Genomic DNA, 11,122 nt, shown 5'->3' on the forward strand with positions numbered 1-11,122 from the left:
CAGACCAATATTCTTCATGACGCAGAACACTCAACAAAATATTAGCTAACTGAATTCAACAATATATAAAAATAAGATATGTGTCTCAACAAGGGTTTTGTCCTAGGAATGCAAGATTGATTCAACATTCAAAAATTAATCAATGCAGTACACTACACATTAACTCACTAACGAAGAAAAGAACATGATCATACCAAAAGGTACAGAAAAAAACATTTGACAAAATTCAATACCTATTCAAAATAAACATTCTCAAGAAACAAGAAGTAGAAGGACATTTCCTCAACCTAGTAAAGTGCATCCACAAAACCCTTATAGTTAACATCATCTTAATGGTGAAAGAGGAACAAAGCAAGGATGTCTACTCTCACTACACCTATTCAACATTGTACTGCATATCCTTGCCAATACAGAAAGTCAAGAAAAAGAAATAAAAGGCATACAGGTTGGGAAGGAAGTAATAAAACTATCTTTATTGTGTATACTAAAAAGCTCCTAAAGTACTGCCAAAAAAAACAGAGCTCCTAGAAGAAGTGAGTTAAACAAGGTTGCAGTACACAAGGTAAGTATACCAGAAATCAATGGTATTTCTGTATACTAGCAATAAACAATTACTGAAATTTTAAAAACAGCACTATTTATATGCCTAATAATACTTATTATGTGGCTGACACTGTTTGAAGTACTTCATAAATACCAACTTACTTAATCCTCAGAAAACCTATGATGTAGGTACTCTTTCGAGCCATGCAGTCTGGTTCCTGAGTCCAAACTCTTATCTGTTACCTTATGGGTCATAATGAATAGGACTTCTAAAAATATAGCTTAAGGGTGGGCCCCAGACATCAGTAATTTTTTAAAGGTTCCACACAGGATTCTGATGCACACCAAAGGGAAAGAACCACTGGTTTGTGCAATAACTTACAATTCAATAGTAACTTGTAATTCTTCAAATACAAAGATATTACTATCATGACAGATATATTTGCAGTTCCTATTCATGCTTTCATGGACTACTCCTTCCCCAATTCTCTGCCAGGCTAACTTGAAGTCTATTCATCTTTCAGGTCTAGGCAAATACGTCAGTTCCCCAGGATCATTCCCTGACATCTAAGTTTGTGTTAAAGTGACCTGCTTACATGTTCTATAGCACTCTTTTCCTGTCTCTTGGCATTTATCCGTCCTATAACTCCCTGCTAATCTTGCCAATATTCAACATTCAACTAAACTCCATGAGGGCAGGGCCCATGTCTGTCTTGTTCACTATTCTACTGTCAACACTTAGCACAATTCTGGCATCCTGCAGACACATAATAAATATATTAAATGAATGAACTTTGTATTTTTGTAAGTAATGAAAGGAATCACAGATCCATTTAAAACCAACAATGTGTATTTGTGAAAGAGCTGTTGAAGCTGGCACAATTAGAGACCATTAAATCAAACCTTTGTACTGCTGGCTTTATGAAGTACTGTAGTAACCAACTGTGCTAACAATTCATGTATATACTGATTAAGAAAAATTTTACCTGCAAGTTTAAGCTTTCTACAGCAAGAATTACAGTGATGTTTAGCTCTAAAGTTTTTTATTGCATCTTCTCCTAGGTTTGCTGGGCCAAACACCATATCACAGGATCTGTGGAATTGGTAGTTTAAGAAGAAGAAAAAAAAAAAAAGTCAGTTTATGTAGAAATGTAGAATTTGAACTTATGAAAATATGCCTTAATGAAACTGTCAGAACTTATTACCTCTTTTCTTCTGCTTTTATCACAGATGGGTCAGTCAAATTTTCACCCACGCCTTTATATGTATATATAAAAAAGACAATTTACATTATATAATTGATATAGACATCAACATCTGAATAATAAAAATAGTCTTGACGATTTCATAGCATCATCAATCATTACAATGTTAAATATCCAAAAGAATGTAGTTTTTCTCTCTTGGTATTTCATAACCTGACTTAAGACCCTGGCATCCCACCAGGAACAGACGCAGCTCCTGTGGTATGAACATGAGTTAAATGTCAGACTTGGCAGGTAGGCATGTAAGCTCCTGATGGTACCCGGCTTGTGATTCAACAGGGCCAATGCTGCAAGCAAATATCTCCTTACTTGTAAAATGTCTATACAATCTGCCCTTGTTTTGCCTTAGTTAGCAAAGAACAATTCAGTACATGAAGGCATTACCCGTAGGACTTTTGAAAGAAATGCTTTAGATTAAAAAAAAAAAAAAAAAAAAAAAATCACACATTAACATTTTCTTGCAAAACATTCAGATAACTTTATAGAGTAATATTGTGAACATCTTCCTTCACCTCCAGCCCTACCCAGAGGTATTAAAAGTGTGGTTAAATCTTCCAGTCTCTCATATATTTACGTATATGTATATATAAAAAAGCCACCTACTGACATTTTGAATAATCACAAATATTTAACGCATTAGAACAAAATCCAATAAAATGGCTCAATTTCACAAAAGGAAAAGTCAGAATTAAAACATGATACTATTTTCCAAAGTAAAAGACTGGCAAAGATTAAGAATATTCAATACTGGAGAGACTGTGGTGAAATGGGCACTTATATACAGCACTGAATATAAATTCCTACAAACTTTTGGGAAAGTAACCTGGCAGTAGTTGTTAAAATTAATACTGCACTCATCTCTTTTTACTAAGCCAATTTAGGAACCCACTTCACAGAAATAAAAGTAGCAGTACATGAGTATGTTTGTTACAGCACTGTAGAAACAAAAAACTAAAAACAGTGAATGTCTATCAAAAGAGGATGTAAATCATGCTGTACATCCAAACTACAGACTATCATAAAGGTATTAAAAGAAATAACGAGAATTTATCAGCAATGACCTAGAAGATGTCCATGACATATTATAAGGTGAAAAAAAAATTGGGGGGAGGGGGGGGGAAGCATAACATAACAAAATGATAAAAAAAAAAAAAAAAAATAAGGGGGAAAAAACCTTCATTTGAATACATGTCTTCACAGAAGTAGAGAAACAGTAAGGATGAGAACACTCTGTTCTTTACATATTTCCATACTGTTTTAACTTGTAGTAATCACCTAAAATGTTCCTGTGAAAAAATGGACCAATGAACATCTAATTAGGTAGAGAACATCACAATTACTTTGCTTATTGAAAATAGTTACCATCTTTTTAAATCAGAATAAATAAAATTTGTCCTCATTTCCTATGCATGCTTCAAGAAAATTAAATGGTACTTTCTGAAAATAGAATAAAATTTGTCCTCATTTCCTATGCATGCTTCAAGAAAATTAAATGGTACTTTCTGAAAAATACATTTTAATTATTTTTTAAATTTAATTGGATTGATGACATACATCAGGATTTCCACTACATATACCACATTAATCATTTATATGAAGTGATGAACTACTGACAAAAAAAAAACATACATCAGGATTTCCACTATATATATCACATTAATCATTTATATGAAGTGATGAACTACTGACAAAAAAAAAAGTACTCATTTTTACACAGATTTTCATTCTTGAGCTGAATCAATACTGTTTGCTTTTCAACAAATCTTTTATATTTGTGTTTGTACAATGAAAGGAGTCACTGAGAGATAAATATTCTAAACAACCGTTCTTAAGCATCTAGAGAAAAATTATAGAAGCCATAATGTGAAAGTATTACCTAAGCAGAGCTGGCAACCTGCTCAATTTTCTTTGACCCTGCTGTGAAGCAGAACAGACATTACTCTAAGCAAAGCTGCCCTCTCCCAGCCACAATTTCTTTTTTTTCTTTCACATGTATGACAGAATCTATCTACTAAAATGGCTATGAGCAATCCCTCCCTGTATCCATGCTGCTCTACCCACCAAGTGCTGGAATTTACTCCCTCTGCCCTTGTATCTAGGCTGCCCTTATAATTTGCCTTGACCAGTAAAATATGGTAGAAGAAATCTGGGCCAGTTCTGGTCCTAGCCCTGAGAGTTTCTGCTTTCTCTATAGAGGAGGCCAACTGCCATGTAAAAAGTCCAACTACCTGAAACCACCACGCTGTGAAAAAACCCAAGATAACTAGCCATGTGGAGAGAACACTTAAAGAACTGGGGAATTCAGCTGACAATGAAGAGACAGTCAAGCTGTCCAATGTCTCCAGCCATTAGAGCCCTCCACAGTAACAGAGATAAGCCATCTCCACTGCCTCATCCAAGCTCCTGAATCAAAAAACTGTAAGTAAATAAAATGGTGGTGGTTTTAAACCACTAAATTTTTAGGTACTTTAGTTCATAGTAATGGGTAACATAAACATCTGTTATTGTTTTAAAGAACAATATCTGTATCTGTTATTGTTTTAAAGAAATGGTCTTTATACTTTTGAAATACTCAAGGGCTGCACATCTAAGAGTAGAGGGGGATTTCACATGTTTTGCTTATCTAAACATCTGTATTATCTTAAAACAATTAATATAGTCAGATCCCACTATTCACAGCCCTGATAGCTATACACTAAGGATATGATTGATTTACTTTTTGAATAATTTCTATTAGTCTCAGATTTTACCTACCCATAAATTAGCAGATTTTTCTATATCACTCATAACACATGAATAGTTGAGAACCTATTGCACAATTTCTTAGCAATATTTTAATAAATTTACCTTGTAAATCAAGTACCAATAATTCCCCTCTTGTATATTCATAAGTCCAGTGGCTAAAGGCTAGCATGATCTCTTCCAGTGTATTAGTTGGAATAATCTCATCACCATTGTTATTGTTGTATTTTCTAAATTCTCCAGTCATACATTCCTCCACAGCAAACCACTGTCCTGCTGAATGGCAATACAGCAGGAAAACTTCAAGGAACCTTATAAAAAATAGTTATAGATATTACTAACAGTTTTGTTAATAAAATTATAATTGACTTAAAAATAGGTAAATAATCAAATATTCAACATCACTAGTGAAGTTCAAAAGAGATTGCTATCCACGTAATACTAAAAGATCCCAGGAAAATTTAAGGATTTACCTTGGAGAATATGGTATGGATTTGGGTTTCATTTGATTGAAGGCAAATGTGAGCTTTTGTGCTGCTCTCTGTTGTTGAATTTCCTACAGAAGGAGAAAAAAAACCCTTGTTGAATATTTAAACTAAGATTTTATTTGATTTATTTGCACTTCAAAAATGAAAATATGAAGCTCAAATTGTGTTCCATCATTAAGCATTCACAGCACTTACTCTAAGACAGAGATGCAGAACTGTATCTTCTTTATAAATACTTGACCATGTGTTAACCACCTCAGGAAGAAAAGACTTGATAATATAAAGATGCCCTGATTTCAGAATATCATGTTCTGACCAGGTACACTGTACTTTGACAGCTCTTCGTAAACCTCCTCCCATCTCCTCTTTACTTAAAAACTCTATTTTGGCACAAAGGCCTAGCTGTGACCAAGAAGACATGCTGTTGTTCAGTATGTTGGGCGAACTCTCTTCCAAACGATATACTGTGACCGGCTCACCTACAACACAAATGGACATAGTTTAAAATCAAATTATGACTTTAAAAAACAAAAAAGTAGAATAACAATTGGCAGGCATCTTTGGTTAAGATTAAATAAGTAACAGAAGAGGAAACAGATCAAGTTGTAGTTTTATAAAAAGAAGTTTAAGAGCAACAAATGATAGGAAATCAAGAATCTACTTCCATAATATCTCTGAATTCGTGTGTATGATAGGCTTTCTTGAAATTCTGAACATTTTAAAAAAAACTTTAAGAAAGCAACTGAAATTCTAAATACTTCTGAGTTAAACTTTTAGATGGGAGCGTGTGTATGATAGGCTTTCTTGAAATTCTGAACATTTTTTAAAAAACTTTAAGAAAGCAACTGAAATTCTAAATACTTCTGAGTTAAACTTTTAGATGGGAGGTTAGAGTTATTTTTTCCACAGACTCTTTGATGTCAATTTATCTATACTTTCATTACTAGACAGTGGATCAAGAATTTTTCTGAATTAGAATACACCACTGCTTCTGAATGAACCTGTATTAAAGAAATTCAATACTTCCAATATTTCCTTCTTCCATTTAAGTATACGTGACCCTGGTATTCGTCAGACTAAGAATTTATATAAAATTTACACTTCTTAATGTGATCCCTTTTCTTTCTGTCCCCACCCATGTTCTATGTTATAGCTAAAAATCAGTAAAAGGGTTTATTTTCCCTTTTACTTATTTATTTTTTGGATTTACCTCTTGGAGGCACAGGTGTGAAAGGAATGCTCTGTGATAACCTCATCAAGTTATTTCTTTCCACAGCTGCATAAAAATGAGAGAGAAATAATAAAATACCTAAAGGTTCAAAATATTACTAAACTTTGTTTTTAATATTACTGACCTGAGTAATAGTAATTTGTATCCATAGCTGGCTTAAATGGAGAAGCAAGACCTAAAATGGCAAATAAACAAATGAGACTGTTTTATGAGTACTAGAGCAGCAGTAATTTTTGCTCATTCTCATATCACCATCTTAAATTCCCTTCATGTAACCTCTCCTCACAAAAATAGAAAAAACAAATAATGAAATATGTCCATTATGTGCTACATTACCCCATTTCATTATGCCAGATTAGTGGCCACTGTGCACTCAGACACCTGGAAGGGAGGAAGCACATGATGTCTCACGCTCTCCTAATTCCTACCATACGCTGCACTCTTTACATACCTCCCACTCAAAAAGAAAAATCTTTTCATTTCTGACCTTTAGGTGTTGAGGACTGTAACTATTTTAGCAGGTCTACCATTAGGTGAACTTCTGGAATGTGAAACATACACCCCCCAAAGCCCCTCCCCCATCTCTAAATTTTCTGAGGACTTTACTTTTATTTATTTATTTATTTATTTATTTATTTATTTTTTGTCTTTTTCCGTGTCCGGCAACGGATGGCAACGGATCGCAACCCTCAGTGTTGCCCCCGTACCGGACCGGGGACCGGCAACGGGACCGCAACCCTCGGCGTTGCTCCCGCGCCTCGCTCAGCCAGTGAGCGGGAACCGGTCTGTATGTGGGATCCGAACCCTCGGGCGGGAGCGCTGCCGAGCTTCCCAAGCGGCGCACTATCCAGTGCGCCACTGGGCCGGCCTCAGGACTTTACTTTTAAATGTAACTGGAGAATAAATAAAATCTCTTATGTGCTAAGTTTCTAGAATACGAAATAAAAAGGAAACTACTGTCTTGCAAAAAATGAAAATCAATAGTTTTCATTGTGTGATAAGTATAGAAAATATATGTGTGCATACACACATACACACACTAATGCATGCATATAATAGGGCTACAGAGGAGGAGTACATAATGCCTCCTAGTTGAGGAGAGGTCGAAGGCTGTCTCAGAGAAAGTGAAGGGGAAAATAAGAGTAATCTGCAAGGCAGTGGTGTGCGCAGGGCTACATTTACACACTCACAGAAGTGTTAAAATGCATGCTATACTTGGGAAACTGCAGGCAGTTTAATATGAATAAGACTAATTATATACATCAGAATGACCTATGGAGCTGTTTGAACATACACCCACCCAGATCTGACTCCAATATATTGTAATTCTGCAGGTACATGTTATCATACAAGCAATTCTCTACAAGTGATTTGAATATGCAGCCAAGATTGCAAATTAATGAGCAAGAGTATAGGCATACCTGTAGAAGGTGAAGCTACAGAAGTAGGGAATATCTAATTAAGAGCCTAGTATGCCATGCTAAGAAAAGACAATGGATTTTACTGAATGACAGTGGGGAAAATTTTAAGTGAAGAAGTAACAAGGTTAGGTCTATTAGAAGAATCCTTTCGGTGGCAGAATAAAAGGTAGACTAGAAGTAAAACTATAGGAACAAAGCCCAAACTGGCATAATCACTTTGAAAACCTATTTGGCAGTAATTACTAAATATGAACACATGCATACACGACAACCTAGCATTTCCATTCCTAGGTATATACCCAAAAGAAAATAAATACATATGTTTACCAAACAACATGAACAAGAATGCTTATGGCAACAGAAATCATAATAGCCACATACTTGAAACTACTGAAATGCCAATCAAATAGTAGAATGGATAAATTCAATATATTCACATAAAGAAATACCATATAGTAGTGAGAATGCACAAACTACCACTATACACAGCAATAATGATCTCACAAAAATATGTTAAGCCAGACACAAAACAGAACATACTGTAGAATTCCATTCATATAGCACCCTCCCCACTCCCCAGCAAAACTAATCTGTCATGTTAGGGACAGGGGTTATAACAAGAAGAGGACACAAAGGAGATGGAATATTGGCAACATTTTGTTTTTTGGGTGCTGATTACATTGGTATGTTTATCTTGTGAGAATTCACTGAATTGTAGGCTTATCTGTATTATTCTGTATGGACATTATTTATAAAATTCACTAAAAAGTTTAAAGAATGATGGTCTGAACTGAAAGCAGCAGTGGAATGTATAGTGGAGGATGGATTCTAGAGATTTTTAAGAGGTAAATTCAGTAGGACTTTGTGAATGCCAAGTCAAGGTAAAGTGAACTTCCTCTTAGGTTTCACATAGCTGACTGAAAGAATATCATTCATTAAAACAGGGAATATTAGAGAAGGAGCAGGCTGGGCAGCAGAAATTAAAAGGCGTATATGGGAGCTGACAGCAAAGAGATCATCATTCATAGGGTGGTTCATGTGTTTGTGAAACATTACATATTACAGAGAAACTATATGAGGGAAGAAGTTTTCATTTCCTTGGCTTTTTCAAACTTGAAGTCTAAAATGTCTTACCTAGGATAATGTGGTATCTGCTATAGAAGATATATGATTCTCAATTTTTCACATTAAATCTAGCACACAGACTCACCATTTAATGTTCCTTCTTCAGATGGCCTAAACAAACACCAAAATATATAGTATAAGTTATTCTACAATTTTAGTTTTGGCTATCATTTAATTTTTTTATTTTATAAAGTTATCATAATTATTTAATGAAAAATTACGAGCATCCTGAAACTCAGATTCACTTCTGTTTGAATATTTGCCATTTCCCTTAAGCCAATCCCAAATCCATACAGATAAGCACTCAGACATACCCATAATCGTTTATCAAGAACTTGGCTCTACAACTTATGCCTACATAAGTATATTATTAGTAGTTTGGTGCCCAATTGAAGGCTCAATACTAATAGAGTAAAATATTTCATAACTTCTGTATTTGTAGAGATTCATTCCAGTACTATAACAATGCCCTGAAATGACTATGCAGGATATTAAAAAAACTTCAACAGAAGTGATGGGCAAAGAACTGAGATAATAATAAATAGATGTCATTTTGCAAAACTCAATTTCTAATGTTGGAAAAAATTTTCCCAATGTTCAATATATTTATGTATAAAAAAATATATAGGCACCAAGTGGATGTTCCTTTAATTCCAAGGATTCCACTGGTATAGGAGAAAGCAGAATGGAATGGGAATCAAGAAAAATGGGTTAGAGGCTTAGCACTCCCATTCATTACACAGCTATGTGGCCTTGCTTAGGACTAAAAGGACCAGATTCAGAAAGGACCTCGGGAGTAGAGGACTTTTGCAGTCTCTTTCTAGCTCTTACATTCTATCTGACCCTGATGTTTCCTGTTGATTTTCACCTTAATAATATAAACATTTTCTTATAAGAAGTATTTTGGCCCTGGCATCATTCCTTTGACTGCTGCTGGCTGAGAAGCCACTCTTTTCTCAGCCTCCAGAGTGAGAATCAACACCACCCTTTGGGTACTTCTCTGGGTTAGCATTCCACAAGACAATGTTTCCTTGTTAGAGACCAGAATTAACATCAACTTCGAGTACCTATTCTGTAATTACATCCTCTGGCTTTAGTTATAAAAGACAATATTCCCTGAAGAGGTCTGACTACAGGTAGGTCTTCCAAATGCCATTCAGGGCCAAGACACTCAACTTGAAGAGCTGCTTATCCACGTGGTTTATTTTCTTCTCTATATGTTCACATCCGCTTCTGATTCACAGAAGGGGGAGAACACTGTGGAATACATAATAATTACCCTCAAATTGGCTTCTCTTCTCAAATAGTTCTTATCAGAGAGTAACTTGACCACGCTTCCAATATCAAATGGGTGTCAACACAAGACCTTTCTGTTTTTCAATATCCTTTGGAATCCTAAAATACTAATTCCTAGGCTGGAAACACAGAGTTATCTTTGGTTCTTCTTTATCCTTATGTCTAATCTGTACTAAAAAATTCTACTTTTCAGGGACAATTATCTGTCAGATTACCTTTTGTTTCCACTTTTGGTTCTGGATTACCACATCACCTTTCTAGTGGATCTTCCTGTATGCAAGTTTTCTAGTATACTGTTTGTTACTGCTGCTCTAATCATCAAAGTGCTTTCCAAAAGCAGATGCAAAATTTGATTAGAATGATGGGCAGAGAAGTTAAGCAAGTACAAAACTAAAGTCTCAAACTAAGTCTTTCAACAAATTTATAAGAACAAGTTGGGAACAAGATGAAACAATAAAATCATGATTGTACCATTAGTAGGAAGATTTTATTAGAGTTGAAATTATAACTATAGAAAATGATAAATTTAAATATATACATTAACTTATAATAAATGAGTTTCTCCAATCTCATCTGTGCAGAAACAGGAGATGCTAATTATCACCTATAGGTAAATGCATGTTAAAGAGATGATGCAAAGAGTGGAAAAAAGACAACATTCAGTAACTATGATACTTTAGGCTAATGATGAGGAAAGTCTTACTTACATTTCTCTGTTTGATGGTCTATCTTGTAACCAATCCTTTAATAAAAAACAAACAAAAACAAAACTTAAAATAGCATAACTGTTTAACCCTGTTTTATTTCCTACAGTATGTTTTAAGAATGAGTGCTGCAAAATCAACATGAAGTCCTTGTTTCATACAATTGAACTAATGACATAATAAACGAATATAATTACCATAAGAATATTCCTCAAGGTAGAATAAAGAATTTCAGGAGTTTTATTTGCTACACAATAGTCTTTCTAGTTTTTTAAATTGTTTCTGATGACAATTTTATTCTCTTAAA

The 11,122-nt window shown here is 34.6% G+C and overlaps 1 protein-coding gene across 1 annotated transcript in view; it reads right to left on the reverse strand.

Annotated features, from left to right (window-relative positions):
• TRPM7 (transient receptor potential cation channel, subfamily M, member 7) overlaps positions 1-11,122 on the reverse strand; it is a 118,326-nt gene that overhangs the window by 9,567 nt on the left and 97,637 nt on the right. Inside the window, exons 30-37 of the mRNA XM_008566921.1 lie at positions 8,901-8,926; positions 6,394-6,444; positions 6,249-6,314; positions 5,234-5,517; positions 5,024-5,106; positions 4,656-4,861; positions 1,749-1,800; positions 1,530-1,636 (exon numbers count right to left, since the gene is read on the reverse strand). Coding sequence (XP_008565143.1) covers positions 1,530-1,636; positions 1,749-1,800; positions 4,656-4,861; positions 5,024-5,106; positions 5,234-5,517; positions 6,249-6,314; positions 6,394-6,444; positions 8,901-8,926 — 875 coding nt within the window. The remainder of the gene's footprint in view (positions 1-1,529; positions 1,637-1,748; positions 1,801-4,655; positions 4,862-5,023; positions 5,107-5,233; positions 5,518-6,248; positions 6,315-6,393; positions 6,445-8,900; positions 8,927-11,122) is intronic.

This window comes from Galeopterus variegatus, unplaced genomic scaffold, assembly GCF_000696425.1.
Source record: "Galeopterus variegatus unplaced genomic scaffold, G_variegatus-3.0.2 Scaffold276, whole genome shotgun sequence".
NCBI lineage: Eukaryota > Metazoa > Chordata > Mammalia > Dermoptera > Cynocephalidae > Galeopterus > Galeopterus variegatus.